The 18,093-nt window shown below is 49.3% G+C and overlaps 1 protein-coding gene across 2 annotated transcripts in view; it reads left to right on the top strand.

Moving 5' to 3' along the window:
- CCDC171 (coiled-coil domain containing 171) overlaps window positions 1–18,093 on the top strand; it is a 242,124-nt gene that overhangs the window by 180,706 nt on the left and 43,325 nt on the right. For both annotated transcript variants that reach the window (XM_063914189.1, XM_063914190.1), the window contains one exon: window positions 666–874. In XM_063914189.1, the coding sequence (XP_063770259.1) occupies window positions 666–874 (209 nt within the window). The remainder of the gene's footprint in view (window positions 1–665; window positions 875–18,093) is intronic.

The raw sequence follows: 18,093 nt of genomic DNA, 5'->3' as shown, positions 1-18,093 counted from the left end.
GTATAGAGCCCAAAATATGAGAATTGTGTCGATGTCCCAATATTTATGGACCTTACTGTATATGCATATGTATTTATGTATGTATGTGTGTATATAATAATTTTTAGTCTTGTTTGCTTTGGGAGTGGCAAACCACTGTGTGTGTGTGTGTGTGTGTGTGTGTGTGTGTGTGTATGTATATATATATATATATATATATATATATATATATATATATATATATATATATACAATAAAAAAATTAAAAAACACACATTATACCATGAAAATAGCAACTTTGGGGGCATACTGCTGTGAATTCCACACAGACTGCAGCCGCTGATGTTTCCTGACCGATGGCTAGTGATCTTGCCATTGTGAGCGAGCACGAATGCCCGCACAGTCGATGGGACCTCCCAATCTTAAGGCAAAGAAAAAATTAAATTATATATATATATATATATATATATATATATAAATATATAAATATAAAATATATGAATATATAATTTTACAGACAAACACACAATAGTGTTCACCTTTAGGATTATGCCAGGAGACCTCATACTGCATGGACTAAACAATTATGACAGAGTGCTCAGTGTTAAAAGCCAGTTTAGCACGTTACATTTTGTGTAGCAAGGCTTATTATGTATTGGTTTTTCTCCTTCCTTCCCTCTATATAGACTCCATTTCTGGATCTCCGGAACAGATTATTGATGCAGCCAAGAACTGCTTTTCAAGGCTGATGAACAAGCTGGATGAGCATATTGAAACTACAGATAGTTCTATTGTCATATACCCTGACTCCCTTCTGCACAAACTTGCCTGTGGGCTTCATAGAATCAACTTCCAAAAATCACATTTGGATCTTAAAAGTACCACTCCTATTATGGTATGAAACTGCCGAATGTGTAGTTATTGTTTGTATGGGTGGGGTGGTCTTCTGTATGCCGGCGGTCGGGCTCCCGGCGCTCAGTATACCGGCGCCGGGAGCCCGACAGCCGGCATACCGACACTTATTTTCCCTCGTGGGGGTCCACGACCCCCATAGAGGGAGAATAAAATAGTGTGGCGCGCCACCGTGCCCGTAGCGTGGCGAGCGCAGCAAGCCCGCAAGGGGCTCATTTGCGCTCGCCACGCTGTCGGTAAGCCGGCGGTCGGGCTCCCGGCGCCGGGATGCTGGTCGCCGGGAGCCCGACCGCCGGCCAGCCGTAGTGAACCCGTATGGGTGACATTGATGTTTCCATGTACCAAACTGTCCAGAATCATAGTTTATGGTCGATGCTGACCTTTAGAAACTTGTAAATGGAGGCTCAGAGCGTAATTGTCTTAGCCACACATTTTACTTTCCTTATGTAGTAAAAATAAGATTTTACACCTACCGGTAAATCTATTTCTCGTAGTCCGTAGAGGATGCTGGGACTCCGTAAGGACCATGGTGTATAGACGGGCTCCGCAGGAGACATGGGCACTTTAAGAAAGACTTTGACTCTGGGTGTGCACTGGCTCCTCCCTCTATGCCCCTCCTACAGACCTCAGTTAGAGAAACTGCCCAGAGGAGATGGACAGTACGAGGCAAGGATTCTAGTTAATCCAAGGGCAAGGGGGGTCATTCCGAGTTGTTCGCTCGCAAGCTGCTTTTAGCAGCTTTGCACGCGCTAAGCCGCCGCCTACTGGGTGTGAATCTTAGCTTCTCAAAATTGCGAACGAAAGATTCGCAATATTGCGAAAAGACTTCTCTGTGCAGTTTCTGAGTAGCTCGAGACTTACTCTGCCAGTGCGATCAGTTCAGTGCTTGTCGTTCCTGGTTTGACGTCACAAACACACCCAGCGTTCGGCCAGACACTCCTCCGTTTCTCCAGCCACTCCTGCGTTTTTCCCAGAAACGGTAGCGTTTTTTCACACACTCCCATAAAACGGCCAGTTTCCGCCCAGAAACACCCACTTCCTGTCAATCACATTACGATCACCAGAACGAAGAAAAAACCTTGTAATGCCGTGAGTAAAATACCTAACTGCATAGCAAATTTACTTGGCGCAGTCGCACTGCGAACATTGCGCATACGCAGTTAGCGGAAAAACGCTGCGATGTGAAGAAAATTACCGAGCGAACAACTCGGAATGACCCCCAAGATTCATACCAGCCACACCAATCACACCGTATAACTTGTGATAAACTACCCAGTTAACAGTATGAACAAACAACATAGTCCCAGTCCAAACCGATGAAACTATAACATAACCCTTATTAAAGCAATAACTATATACAAGTCTTGCAGGAGAAGTCCGCACTTGGGACGGGCGCCCAGCATCCTCTACGGACTACGAGAAATAGATTTACCGGTAGGTGTAAAATCTTATTTCTCTAACGTCCTAGTGGATGCTGGGGACTTCGTAAGGACCATGGGGAATAGACGGGCTTTGCAGGAGACTGGGCACTCTAAGAAAGATTTAGTACTACTGGTGTGCACTGGCTCCTCCCTCTATGCCCCTCCTCCAGACCTCAGTTAGAATCTGTGCCCGGCCAGAGCTGGGTGCTTTTAGTGAGCTCTCCTGAGCTTGCTAATAAGAAAGTATTTTAGTTAGGTTTTTTATTTTCAGAGAGCTTCTGCTGGCAACAGACTCTCTGCTACGTGGGACTGAGGGGAGAGAAGCAAACCTACTAACTGCGGCTAGGTTGCGCTTCGTAGGCTACTGGACACTATTAGCTCCAGAGGGATCGAACACAGGACCTGACCTTGTCGTCCGTTCCCGGAGCCGCGCCGCCGTTTCCCTCGCAGAGCCAGAAGTCAGAAGCCGGTGGGTTGAAGAAAGAAGACGTCAAAATCCGCTGCAGAAGACTCCTGTCTTCATATGAGGTAGCGCACAGCACGGCAGCTGTGTGCCATTGCGCCCACACTAACCCACACACTCTGGTCACTGTAGGGCGCAGGGGGGGGCGCCCTGGGCAGCAATTAGATACCTCCTGGCGAAAGCAGCATATATACAGTTGGACACTGTTATATGCATGAGCCCCCGCCATTAATTTTACACAAAATCGCGGGACAGAAGCCCGCCGCTGAGGGGGCGGGGCCTTCTTCCTCAGCACTCACCAGCGCCATTTTCTCTCCACAGCTCCGCTGAGAGGAAGCTCCCCAGGCTCTCCCCTGCAGACTCACGGTAGAAAGGGTAAAAAGAGGGGGGGCACATAAATTTAGCGCATTTAATATATATACAGCAGCTACTGGGTAAACACTAAGTTACTGTGTGATTCCTGGGTCATATAGCGCTGGGGTGTGTGCTGGCATACTCTCTCTCTGTCTCTCCAAAAGGCCTTGTGGGGGTCCTGTCCTCATATAGAGCATCCCCTGTGTGTGTGGTGTGTCGGTACGCGTGTGTCGACATGTTTGACGAAGAGGGCTATGTGGAGGCAGAGCAAGTACAGATGAATGACGTGTCTCCGCCGACGGCGCAGACACCTGATTGGATGGATATGTGGAAGGTGTTAAATGATAATGTAAACTCCTTACATAAAAGGTTGGATAAAGCTGATGCCTTGGGACAGTCGGGGTCTCAGCCCATGCCTGATCCTACAGTGCAGAGGCCGTCAGGGTCTCAGAAGCGCCCACTATCCAAAATGGTTGACACAGATATCGACACGGATTCTGACTCCAGTGTCGATGACGATGATGCAAAATTGCAGCCTAAAATGGCTAAAGCCATCCGCTACATGATTATAGCAATGAAGGATGTATTGCACATATCAGAGGTAAACCCTGTCCCTGACAAAAGGGTGTATATGTATGGGGAGAAAAAGCAAGAGGTGACTTTTCCCCCTTAACATGAATTAAATGAATTATGTGAAAAAGCGTGGGATTCCCCCGATAAGAAAGTGCTGACTTCCAAAAGGTTACTTATGGCGTACCCTTTCCCGCCAACGGACAGGATGCGCTGGGAATCCTCCCCTAGGGTAGATAAAGCTCTGACACGCTTATCTAAAAAGGTGGCCCTGCCGTCACAGGATACGGCCGCCCTAAAGGATCCTGCAGATAGGAAGCAGGAAAGTATCCTGAAGTCTGTTTATACACACTCAGGTACTATACTGAGGCCGGCATTGCGTCGGCCTGGATGTGTAGTGCTGTAGCAGCATGGACAGATAATCTGTCTGAAGAAATGGATACCTTAGACAAGGATACTATTTTACTGACCCTGGGGCATATAAAAGACGCTGTCCTATATATGAGGGATGTCCAGAGGGACATTTGCCTACTGGGCTCTAGAATAAATTCAATGTCAATTTCTGCCAGAAGGGTCCTGTGGACTCGGCAATGTACAGGTGATGCCGACTCCAAAAAGCACATGGAGGTGTTACCTTACAAGGGTGAGGAATTGTTTGGGGACGGTCTCTCGGACCTAGTTTCCACAGCTACGGCTGGGAAGTCAAACTTTTTGCCATATATTCCCTCACAGCCTAAGAAAGCACCGTATTACCAAATGCAGTCCTTTCGATCACAGAGAAGCAAGAAGGTCAGAGGTGCGTCCTTTCTTGCCAGAGGCAGGGGTAGAGGAAAGAAGTTGCACCATACAGCTAGTTCCCAGGAACAGAAGTCCTTCCCGGCTCCCACTAAATCCACCGCATGACGCTGGGGCTCTACAGGAGCCTGGAGCGTTGGGGGCGCGTCTCCGAAATTTCAGCCACCAGTGGGTTCGCTCACAGGTGGATCCCTGGGCTATACAGATTGTGTCTCAGGGATACAAGCTGGAATTCGAAGTGATGCCCCCTCGCCGTTACCTCAAATCGGCCCTGCCAGCTTCCCCCATAGAAAGGGAAGTAGTGTTAGCGGCAATTCACAAGTTATATCTCCAGCAGGTGGTGGTGAAGGTTCCCCTCCTTCAACAAGGAAGAGGATACTATTCCACAATGTTTGTGGTACCGAAACCGGACGGTTCGGTCAGACCCATATTGAATTTAAAATCCCTGAACATTTATCTGAAAAGATTCACGTTCAAAATGGAATCGCTCAGAGCGGTAATTGCAAGCCTGGAAGAGGGGGATTTTATGGTGTCTCTGGACATCAAGGATGCTTACTTGTATGTCCCCATTTATCCACCTCATCAGGAGTACCTCAGATTTGTGGTACAGGACTGTCATTACCAATTCCAGACGTTGCCGTTGGGCTCTCCACGGCACCGAGAATATTTACCAAGGTAATGGCAGAAATGATGGTGCTCCTTCGAAAGCAAGGAGTCACAATTATCCCATACTTGGACGATCTCCTCATAAAGGCGAGGTCCAGAGAGCAGTTGCTACTCAGCGTAGCACACTCTCAGGAAGTGTTGCAACAGCACGGCTGGATTCTGAATATACCAAAGTCGCAGCTGAGTCCTACTACGCGTCTGCCTTTTCTGGGCATGATTCTGGACACGGACCAGAAGAAGGTGTTTCTCCCGGCGGAGAAGGCTCAAGAGCTCGTGACTCTTGTCAGAGACCTCTTAAAACCGAAACAGGTGTCGGTGCATCGCTGCATGCGAGTCCTGGGAAAGATGGTGGCATCATACGAAGCCATTCCCTTCGGCAGGTTCCATGCGAGGATCTTTCAGTGGGATCTGTTGGACAAGTGGTCCGGATCGCATCTTCAGATGCATCGGCTGATCACCCTGTCCCCGAGGGCCAGGGTGTCTCTTCTGTGGTGGCTGCAGAGTGCTCACCTTCTCGAGGGCCGCAGGTTTGGCATACAAGACTGGGTCCTGGTGACCACGGATGCGAGCCTCCGAGGATGGGGGGCAGTCACTCGGAGAAGAAACTTCCAAGGGTTGTGGACAAGTCAGGAGGCTTGTCTGCACATAAATATCCTGGAACTAAGGGCCATATACAATGCCCTGAGTCAAGCGGAGCCTCTGCTTCAAAACCAACCGGTGCTGATTCAGTCAGACAACATCACCGCAGTGGCTCATGTAAACCGCCAGGGCGGCACAAGAAGCAGAGTGGCGATGGCAGAAGCCACCAGGATTCTTCGTTGGGCGGAGAATCACGTGCAAGCACTGTCAGCAGTGTTCATTCCGGGAGTGGACAACTGGGAAGCAGACTTCCTCAGCAGGCACGACCTCCACCCGGGAGAGTGGGGACTTCATCAAGAAGTCTTCACTAAGATTACAAATCGATTGGAACTGCCACAGGTGGACATGATGGCGTCCCGTCTCAACAAAAAGCTACAAAGGTATTGCGCCAGGTCAAGAGACCCTCAGGCGATAGCTGTGGACGCCCTGGTAACACCGTGGATGTTCCAGTCGGTCTATGTGTTTCCTCCTCTTCCTCTCATACCCAAGGTGCTGAGAATCGTAAGAAAAAGAGGAGTGAGAACAATACTCATTGTTCCAGATTGGCCAAGAAGGACTTGGTACCCGGAACTGCAAGAAATGCTCACAGAGGACCCATGGCCTCTGCCTCTCAGACAGGACCTGTTGCAACAGGGGCCCTGTCTGTTCCAAGACTTACCGCGGCTGCGTTTGACGGCATGGCGGTTGAACGCAGGATCCTAGCAGAAAAAGGCATTCCGGATGATGTTATTCCTACGCTGATAAAGGCTAGGAAGGACGTGACAGCAAAACACTATCGCCGTACATGGCGAAAATATGTTGCCTGGTGTGAGGCCAGGAAGGCCCCTACAGAGGAATTCCATCTGGGCCGGTTCCTGCACTTCCTACAGTCTGGAGTGACTATGGGCCTTAAGTTGGGGTCCATAAAGGTCCAGATTTCGGCCCTATCCATTTTCTTTCAAAAGTAACTGGCTTCTCTTCCTGAAGTTCAGACGTTTGTTAAGGGAGTGCTGCATATTCAGCCCCCTTTTGTGCCACCAGTGGCACCTTGGGATCTCAACGTGGTGTTGGGTTTCCTGAAATCCCACTGGTTTGAGCCACTTAAGACCGTGGAGCTAAAGTATCTCACGTGGAAGGTGGTCATGTTATTGGCCTTAGCTTCGGCTAGGCGTGTGTCAGAATTGGCGGCTTTGTCATGTAAAAGCCCCTATCTGGTTTTCCATATGGACAGGGCAGAATTACGGACTCGTCCGCAATTTCTGCCGAAAGTGGTGTCATCTTTTCATTTGAACCAACCTATTGTGGTGCCTGCGGCTACTCGTGACTTGGAGGATTCCAAGTTGCTTGATGTAGTCAGGGCTTTGAAGATCTATGTAGCCAGGACGGCTGGAGTCAGGAAGACTGACTCGCTGTTTATCCTGTATGCATCCAACAAGCTGGGTGCTCCTGCTTCAAAGCAAACTATTGCTCGCTGGAGCTGTAGCACGATTCAGCAGGCTCATTCTGCGGCTGGATTGCCGCATCCAAAATCAGTGAAAGCCCATTCCACAAGGAAAGTGGGCTCTTCTTGGGCGGCTGCCCGAGGGGTCTCGGCATTACAGCTTTGCCGAGCAGCTACTTGGTCGGGTTCAAACACATTTGCTAAGTTCTACAAGTTTGATACCCTGGCTGAGGAGGACCTTGTGTTTGCCCATTCGGTGCTGCAGAGTCATCCGCACTCTCCCGCCCGTTTGGGAGCTTTGGTATAATCCCCATGGTCCTTACGGAGTCCCCAGCATCCACTAGGACGTTAGAGAAAATAAGATTTTACTCACCGGTAAATCTATTTTCTCTGACGTCCTAGTGGATGCTGGGAACTCCGTAAGGACCATGGGGAATAGCGGCTCCGCAGGAGACAGGGCACATCTAAAGAAAGCTTTAGGATCACCTGGTGTGCACTGGCTCCTCCCCCTATGACCCTCCTCCAAGCCTCAGTTAGATTTTCTGTGCCCGACGAGAAGGGTGCACACTAGGGGCTCTCCTGAGCTCTTTGTGAAAGTTTTAGTTTAGGTTTATTATTTTCAGTGAGACCTGCTGGCAACAGGCTCACTGCATCGAGGGACTAAGGGGAGAAGAAGCGAACTCACCTGCGTGCAGAGTGGATTGGGCTTCTTAGGCTACTGGACATTAGCTCCAGAGGGACGATCACAGGTTCAGCCTGGATGGGTCACCGGAGCCGCGCCGCCGGCCCCCTTACAGAGCCAGAAGAGCGAAGAGGTCCGGAAAAATCGGCGGCAGAAGACTTTCCTGTCTTCAGATAAAGGTAGGCGCACAGCACCGCAGCTGTGCGCCATTGCTCTCAGCACACTTCACACTCCGGTCACTGAGGGTGCAGGGCGCTGGGGGGGCAGCGCCCTGAGACGCAATAAATCGATAGAAAACCTTTTATGGCTAAAATAAATGCATCACATATAACTCTGGGCTATATGGATGCATTTAACCCCTGCCAAAACATACAAGAAAACGGATGATAAGGACGCCGAGAAAGGGGCGGAGCCTATCTCCTCAGCACACTGGCGCCATTTTCCCTCACAGCTCAGTTGGAGGGAAGCTCCCTGGCTCTCCCCTGCAGTCACTACACTACAGAAAGGGGTTAAAAAAGAGAGGGGGGCACAAATTAGGCGCAGTATAAACAATACAGCAGCTATAAAGGGAAAAACACTTATATAAGGTTATCCCTGTATATATATAGCGCTCTGGTGTGTGCTGGCAAACTCTCCCTCTGTCTCCCCAAAGGGCTAGTGGGGTCCTGTCCTCTATCAGAGCATTCCCTGTGTGTGTGCTGTGTGTCGGTACGTTTGTGTCGACATGTATGAGGAGAAAAATGATGAGGAGACGGAGTAGAGTGTCTGTAATAGTGTTGTCACCCCCTGGGGGGTCGACACCTGAGTGGATGTACTGTTGAAATTGCGTGACAGTGTCAGCTTTGTATAAAAGACAGTGGTTGACATGAGACAGCCGGCTACTCAGCTTGTGCATGTCCAGACGTCTCATACAGGGGCTCTAAAGCGCCCGTTACCTCAGATACAGACGCCGACACGGATACTGACTCCTGTGTCGACGGTGAAGAGACAACCGTGATTTCCAATAGGGCCACACATTGCATGATTGAGGCAATGGAAAAAGTTTACACTCTTCTGATAATATAAATACCACCAAAAAAAGGGGTATTATGTTTGGTGAGGAAAAACTTCCTGTAGTTTTCCTGAATCTGAGAAATAAAATGAGGTGTGTGATGATGCGTGGGTTTCCCCCCGATAACAATTGATAAATTCTAAAAAGTTATTGGCAGTATACCTTTTCCCGCCAGAGGTTAGGGTGCGTTGGGAAACACCCCCTAGGGGGGATAAGGCGCTCACACGCTTGTAAGAACAAGGGCTCTACCCTCTCTGGAGATGGCCGCCCTTAGGGATCCTGCTGATAGAAAGCAGGAGGGTATCCTAAAATGTATTTACACACATACTGGTGTTATACTGCGACCAGCAATCGCCTCAGCCTGGATGTGCAGTGCTGGGTTGGCGTGGTCGGATTCCCTGACTGGAAATTTGATATCCTAGATAAGGACAGTATATTATTGCCTATAGAGCAATTAAAAGATGCATGATGCACAGCGGAATATTTGCCGACTGGCATCAAGTATAAGTGCGTTGTCCAATTATACCAGTAAAGTGGTCAGGTGATGCGGATTCCAAACGGCATTTGGAAGTATTGCCTTAAAAAAAAAAAGGGGATGTACCCCAGGTCGCCTCTCAAAATAAGACGCCGTATTATCAGGCGCAGTCCTGGTTGGCAAGCGGACAAAAGGGTTCCTCTTTTCTGCTCGTGACAGAGGGAGAGGGAAATGGCTGCAGAGATCAGCCAGTTCCCAGGAACAGAAACCCTTTTCCGCCTCTGCCAAGCTCTCAGTATGACGCTAGGGCTTTACAAGTTCAGGCACGGTGGGGGCCCGTTCTCAATGAATTTCAGTGCGCAGTGGGCTCACTCGCAAGTAGACCCCTGGATCCTTCAGGTAATATTTCAGGGGTACAAATTGGAATTCGAGACGTATTCCCCTCGCCGTTTCCAAAAGTCTGTTTTACCGACGTCTCCCGCTGACAGGGAGGCAGTTTTGGAAGCCATTCACAAGCTGTATTCCCAGCAGGTGATAATTAAGGTACCCCTCCTGCAACAGGGAACGGGGTATTATTCCACACTATTGTGGTACCGAAGCCAGACGGCTCGGTGAGACCGATTTTAAAATCTAAAATCTAAAATCTTTGAACACTTACATACAGAGGTTCAAATTCAAAATTGAGTCACTCAGAGCAGTGATTGCAAACCTGGAAGAAGGGGACTACATGATGTCTCGGGACATCAAGGATGCTTACCTTCATGTCAAAATTTACCCTTCTCACCAAGGGTATCTCAGGTTATGGTACAGAACTGTCACTATCAGTTCAGACGCTGCCGTAGGGATGGTCCACGGCACCCCGGGTCTTTACTGAAGTAATGACCGTAATGATGATATTCCTTCGAAGGAAGGGAATTTTAGTTATCCTTTACTTGGACGATTCCCTGATAAGGGTGAGATCCAGGGAACAGTTGGAGATCGGTGTAGCACTACCTCAGGTAGTGTTGCGGCAGCACGATTGGATTCTCAATATTCCAAAATCGCAGCTGGTTCCGACGACTTGACTTGTCTTCTGTTCCTAGGGATGATCCTGGACACAGTCCAGAAAGAAGGTGTTTCTCCCGGAGGAGAAAGCCAGGGAGTTATCCGAGCTAGTCAGGAACCTCCTAAAACCGAACCAAGTCTCAGTGCATCAATGCACAAGGGTTCTGGGTAAAAATGGTGGCTTCCTACGAAGCAATCCCATTCGGCAGATTCCACGCAAGACTTTCCAGTGGAACCTACTGGACAAATGGTCCGGGTCGCATCTTCAGATGCTTCAGCGGATAACCCTGTCACCAGGGACAAGGGTATCCCTCCTGTGGTGGTTGCAGAGTGCTCATCTTCTAGAGGGCCGCAGATTCGGCATGCGGGACTGGGTCCTGGTGGCCACGGATGCCAGCCTGCGAGGCTGGGGAGCAGTCACACAGGGAAGGAATATCCAGGGCTTATGGTCAAGCCTGGAGACATCACTTCACATAAATGTCCTGAAGCTAAGGGCCATTTACAATGCTCTAAGCTTAGCAAGATCTCTGCTTCAAGGTCAGCCGGTGTTGATCCAGTCGGACAACATTACGGCAGTCACCCACGTAAACAGACAGGGTGCCACAAGAAGCAGGAGGGCAATGGCAGAAGCTGCAAGGATTCTTCGCGGGGCGAAAAACCATGTGATAGCACTGTCAGCAGTTTTCATTCCGGGAGTGGACAACTGGGAAGCAGTTTTCCTCAGCACGACCTCCACCCGGGAGAGTAAGGACTTCACCCAGAAGTCTTCCACATGATTATAAACCGTTGGGAAAAACTCGACAGGTATTGCGCCACGTCAAGGGACCCTCAGGCAATAGCTGTAGATGCTCTGGTAACACCGTGGGTGTACCAATCAGTGTATGGGTTCCCTCCTCTGCCTCTCATACCCAAGGTACTGAGATTGATAAGATGGAGAGGAGTAAGCACTATATTAGTGGCTCCGGATTGGCCAAGAAGGAATTGGTAACCGGAACTTCAAGAGATGCTCACGGAGGATCCGTAGCCTCTACCTCTAAGAAGGGACCTGCTCCAGCAAGGACCTTGTCTGTTACAAGACTTACCGCGGCTGCGTTGACGGCATGGCGGTTGAACGCCGGATCCTGAAGGAAAAAGGCATTCCGGATGAAGTCATCCCTATCCTGATCAAGCCAGGAAGGATGTAACCGCAAAACATTATCACCGCATTTGGCGAAAATATGTTGCGTGGTGCGAGGCCAGTAAGGCTCGACGGAGGAAATTCAACTGGGTCGATTCCTACATTTCCTGCAAACAGGAGTATCTATGGGCCTGAAATTGGGGTCCATTAAGGTTCAAATTTCGGCTCTGTCAATTTTCTTCCAAAAAAGAACTAGCTTCAGTCCCTGAAGTTCAGACATTTGTTAAAGGGGTACTGCATATACAGCCTCCTTTTGTGCCTTTAGTGGCACTTTTGGGATCTCCAGGTGGTTGTTGGGTTCCAAAAGTCACATTGGTTTGACACACTTAAATCTGTGGAGTTAAAATATCTCACAGAAAAAGTGGTCATGCTGTTGGCTCTGGCCTGGGCCAGGCGCGTGTCAGAATTGGTGGCTTTATCCTGTAAAAGCCCTTATCTGATTTTCCATTCGGACAGGGCGGAATTGAGGACTCGTCCTCAGTTTCTCCCTAAGGTGGTTTCAGCGTTCACCTGAACCAAACCTATTGTGGTGCCTGCGGCTACTAGGGACTTGGAGGACTCCAAGTTGCTAGACGTTGTCAGGACCCGGAAAATATATGTTTCCAGGACGGCTGGAGTCAGGAAATCTGACTCGCTGTTTATCCTCTATGCACCCAACTAGCTGGGTGCTCCTGCTTCTAAGCAGACTATTGCTCGTTGGATTTGTAGTACAATTCAGCTTGCACATTCTGTGGCAGGCCTGCCACAGCCAAAAATCTGTAAATGCCCACTCCACAAGGAAGGTGGGCTCATCTTGGGCAGCTGCCGAGGGGTCTCGGCTTTACAACTTTGCCGAGCAGTTACTTGGTCAGGAGCAAATACGTTTGTAAAATTCTACAAATTTGATACCCTGGCTGAGGAGGACCGGGAGTTCTCTCATTGGGGGCTGCAGAGTCATCCGCACTCTCCCGCCCGTTTGGGAGCTTTGGTATAATCCCCATGGTCCTTACGGAGTTCCCAGCATCCACTAGGACGTCAGAGAAAATAAGAATTTACGTACCGATAATTCTATTTCTCGTAGTCCGTAGTGGATGCTGGGCGCCCATCCCAAGTGCGGATTGTCTGCAATACTGGTACATAATTATTGTTACCAAAAAATTCGGGTTATTGTTGTAGTGAGCCATCTTTTCGAGAGGCTTCTCTATTATCATGCTGTTAACTGGGTTCAGATCACAAGTTGTACAGTGTGATTGGTGTGGCTGGTATGAGTCTTACCCGGGATTCAAAATCCTTCCTTATTGTGTACGCTCGTCCGGGCACAGTATCCTAACTGAGGCTTGGAGGAGGGTCATAGGGGGAGGAGCCAGTGCACACCAGGTGATCCTAAAGCTTTCTTTAGATGTGCCCTGTCTCCTGCGGAGCCGCTATTCCCCATGGTCCTTACGGAGTTCCCAGCATCCACTACGGACTACGAGAAATAGAATTATCGGTAAGTAAATTCTTATTTTTCGTAGTCCGTAGTGGATGCTGGGCGCCCGTCCCAAGTGCGGACTTTCTGCAATACGTGTATATAGTTATTGCTTAATAAAGGGTTACGTTATGTTGGCATCCATTGTTGATGCTCTATTGTTGTTCATACTGTTGACTGGGTAAGTTATCACAAGTTATACGGTGTGATTGGTGTGGCTGGTATGAGTCTTACCCTGGATTCCAAAATCCTTTCCTTGTAATGTCCGCTCTTCCGGGCATAGTTTCCTTAACTGAGGTCTGGAGGAGGGGCATAGAGGGAGGAGCCAGTGCACACCAGTAGTACTAAATCTTTCTTAGAGTGCCCAGTCTCCTGCGGAGCCCGTCTATTCCCCATTGTCCTTACGGAGTCCCCAGCATCCACTACGGACTACGAGAAATAGATTTACCGGTGAGTAAAATATTATTTTTCTCTAACGTCCTAGAGGATGCTGGGACTCCGTAAGGACCATGGGGATTATACCAAAGCTCCCAAACGGGCGGGAGAGTGCGGATGACTCTGCAGCACCGATTGAGCAAACAGGAGGTCCTCCTCAGCCAGGGTATCAAACTTATAGAACTTTGCAAAGGTGTTTGAACCCGACCAAGTCACTGCTCGGCACAACTGTAAAGCCGAGACCCCTCGGGCAGCCGCCCAAGAAGAGCCCACCTTCCTATTGGAATGGGCCTTAACCAATTTTGGCAACGGCAATCCTGCCGTAGAATGCGCCTGCTGAATCGTGTTACAGATCCAGCGAGCAATAGTCTGCTTAGAAGCCGGAGCGCCAGCCTTGTTGGCTGCATACAGGACAAACAGTTCTTCTGTCTTCCTGACCCTAGCTGTTCTGGCCACATAAATCTTCAAAGCCCTGACCACATCCAAGGACTCGGAATCCTCCAAGTCACGCGTAGCCACAGGCACAACAATAGGTTGGTTCATATGAAAAGATGAGACCACCTTAGGAAGGAACTGAGGACGAGTCCTCAATTCCGCCCTATCCACATGAAAAACCAGATAGGGGCTTTTATGTGACAAAGCCGCTAGTTCCGAAACTCGCCTTGCTGAAGCCAAGGCTAACAACATGACCACCTTCCAAGTGAGGTACTTCAACTCCACCGTGTTGAGAGGTTCAAACCAATGTGACTTAAGGAAACTTAACACCACATTAAGGTCCCAAGGCGCCACCGGAGGCACAAACGGGGGCTGAATATGCAGTACTCCCTTCACAAAAGTCTGTACTTCAGGAAGAGAAGCCAATTCTTTTTGAAAGAAAATGGATAAGGCCGAAATTTGAACCCTTATGGACCCTAATTTTAGGCCCAAATTCACTCCAGTCTGAAGGAAGTGAAGGAGATGGCCCAAATGGAACTCCTCCGTAGGAGAATTCCTGGCCTCACACCAAGAAACATATTTTCTCCATATGCGGTGATAATGTTTCGATGTCACGTCCTTCCTAGCCTTGATCAGGGTAGGAATGACCTCATCCGGAATACCTTTTCCCGCTAGGATCCGGCGTTCAACCGCCATGCTGTCAAACGCAGCTGCGGTAAGTCTTGGAACAGACAGGGCCCCTGTTGCAGCAGGTCCTGCCGTAGAGGAAGAGAACACGGATCTTCTGTGAGCAACTCCTGCAGATCTGGATACCAAGTCCTTCGTAGCCAATCCGGAGCCACGAGGATTGCTCTCACTCCTCTTTGTCTTATTATTCTCAACACCTTGGGTATGAGAGGAAGAGGAGGAAACACATAGATCGACCTGAACACCCACGGTGTCACCAGGGCTTCTACCGCTACCACCTGAGGGTCTCTTGATCTGGTGCAATACCGCTTTAACTTTTTGTTGAGACGGGACGCAATCATGTCTATTTGGGGCAGTCCCCACTGACCCACGATCTGTGCGAAGACTTCCTGATGAAGTCCCCACTCTCCCGGATGCAGGTCGTGTCTGCTGAGGAAGTCCGCTTCCCAGTTGTCCACTCCCGGAATGAGCACTGCTGACAGTGCGCTTACATGACCTTCCGCCCAGCAAAGAATTCTGGTGGCTTCTGCCATTGCCACCCTGCTCCTTGTGCCGCCTTGGTGTTTTACATGAGCTACTGCTGTGACATTGTCCGACTGAATCAGGACTGGCTTGTCGCGAAGCAATGCCTCCGCTTGACGTAGGGCGTTGTATATGGCCCTCAATTCCAGGACGTTGATGTGAAGACAAGTCTCTAGACTTGACCAGAGACCTTGAAAATTTCTTCCCAGTGTGACTGCTCCCCAACCTCGGAGGCTTGCGTCCGTAGTCACCAGGATCCAGTCCTGAATGCCGAACCTGCGGCCCTCTAGGAGGTGAGCACTGTGCAGCCATCACAGGAGAGATACCCTGGCTCTGGGAGACAGAACGATCCTTTGATGCATTTGTAGATGAGACCCGGACCACTTGTCCAGTAGGTCCCGTTGAAAAGTTCTCGCACGGAACCTGCCGAAGGGGATGGCCTCGTAAGACGCCACTTTCTTCCCCAGGACACGTGTGCAGTGATGCACTGAAACCGTCTTTGGCTTTAATAGGTTCTTGACCAGAGCCATGAGCTCCTGAGCCTTTTCCATCGGAAGAAAATCTTTTTCTGGTCTGTGTCCAGAATCAGGCCCAAAAAGGTCAGACGCGTTGTAGGAACCAGCTGCGACTTCGGAATATTGAGAATCCAGCCGTGTTGCTGTAACGTCCTCACAGACAGTGAAACGCTGTCCAGTAACTTCTCTCGAGATCTCGCCTTTATGAGGAGATCGTCCAAGTATGGGATAATTGTGACACCCTGCTTGTGCGGGAGCACCATCATCTCCGCCATTACCTTGGTAAAAATCCTCGGGGCCATGGAAAGCCCAAACGGCAACGTCTGAAATTGGTAATGACAGTCCTGTACCGCAAATCTCAGAAACGCCTGATGAGGAGGGAATATCGGAACATGAAGGTATGCATCCTTTATGTCCAGGGAAACCATCCAATCCCCCCCCCTCCAGGCTGGCGATGACCGCTCTGAGCGATTCCATCTTGAACTCGAACCTTTTTAAGTACAGGTTCAGGGATTTTAAATTCAAAATGGGTCTGACCGAACCGTCCGGTTTCGGGACCACAAACAGGGTTGAGTAATACCCCTTCCCTTGTTGCAGAAGGGGAACCTTGATTATCACCTGCTGAAGACACAATTTTTGAATTGCATTTAACACCAACTCCCTCTCTGAAGGAGAAGCTGGTAGGGCCTATTTGAAAAACCGGTGAGGAGGCACCTCTTCGAATTCCAGCTTGTATCCCCGGGAAAAAATCTCTTTTGCCCAGGGATCCACCTGTGAGTGGACCCAGATGTGGCTGAAAAATCAAAGACGTGCCCCCACTTGAGCTGACTCCCCCAGGGAAGCCCCAGTGTCATGCGGTGGATTTTGCAGACGCAGGGGAGGACTTCTGCTCCTGGGAACTAGCTGTGTGCAGCTTTTCCCCCTGCCTTTACCTCTGGCAAGAAAGGACGAACCCCGTACCTTTTTGTTTTTATTGGAATGAAAGGACTGCATTTGGTAATGTGGCGCCTTCTTAGGTTGCGGGGGAACATAAGGCAAAAAATTCGATTTACCTGCTGTAGCAGTAGAGACAAGGTCCGAGAGGCCTTCACCAAACAACTCCTCCCCCTTGTAAGGCAACGACTCCATATGCCGCTTTGAGTCGGCATCCCCCGTCCACTGCCGAGGCCACAAGAGTCGCCTAGCAGAAATAGACATAGCATTTATTCTGGAGCTTAGTAAACAAATGTCTCTTTGAGCATCCCTCATATATAACGCAGCATCCTTGATATGCCCTAGGGTCATTAAAATGGTATCCTTATCTAGGGTCTCAATCTCCGTAGATAAGGAATCTGTCCATGCTGCGGCAGCACTACAAACCCAGGCCGATGCCATAGCCGGTCTAATAATAGTACCAGAATGTGTGTAAATGTACTTCATGGTAACTTCCTGCTTACGATCAGCAGGATCCTTGAGGGTAGCCGTATCCTGGGATGGCAGTGCTACCTTCTTTGATAAGCGTGTCAACGCCTTGTCTACTTTAGGCGAAGATTCCCATCGTATCCTGTCCTTTTGTGGGAAGGGATACGCAATAAGAATCCTCTTGGAAACTTGTAATCTCCTGTCTGGAGATTCCCAAGCCTTTTTGCACAATACGCTTAGCTCATATGAGGACGGAAAGGTGACTTCAGATTTTTTCTCTTTATACATGTGTACCCTCGTGTCAGGGACAGGGGGTTCCTCCGTGATATGCAAAACCTCTTTAATAGCAATAATCATGTAACGAATACCCTTAGCCACTTTTGGCTGTAACTTTGCATCTTCATAGTCGACACTGGAATCTGAATCCGTGTCTGTATCTGTGTCAGTGATCTGGGATAATGTGCGCTTTTGAGACCCGGAAGGTCCCGGTGCCACTGGGACAGGCACGGTCTGACTACCTGACTGTTCCCTAGCCTCAGCTTTGTCTAATCTCTTATGTAATAAATTTATATTAGCATTCAAGACATTCCACATATCCATCCAGTCCGGTGTCTGCGTTGCCGACGGCGACCTGACAATCATGCACTCCCCCTCCTCCTTAGGTGAGCCTTCATCATCAAACATGTCGACACACGCGTACCGACACACTCCACACACACAGGGAATCTCTTTTCTGAAGACAGGTTCCCCTTTTAGGCCCTTTGGAGAGACAGAGAGAGAGTATGCCAGCACACACCCCAGCGCTGTATGACCCAGGAAAAAACACAGAATGTTAACCCAGTAGCGCTGTTATAGTATGTGTGTGTGTGTGTGTGTGTGTATATATATATATATATATATATATATATATATATATATGTGCGCCAATTATGTGCCCCCCCTCTACTTTAAAACCCTCTTTCACCGTGTGTCAAGCAGGGGAGAGTCCGGGGAGCTTCCTCTC

Source organism: Pseudophryne corroboree, chromosome 1, assembly GCF_028390025.1.
Source record: "Pseudophryne corroboree isolate aPseCor3 chromosome 1, aPseCor3.hap2, whole genome shotgun sequence".
NCBI lineage: Eukaryota > Metazoa > Chordata > Amphibia > Anura > Myobatrachidae > Pseudophryne > Pseudophryne corroboree.
This window is presented reverse-complemented; position numbering and strand designations above follow the sequence as displayed.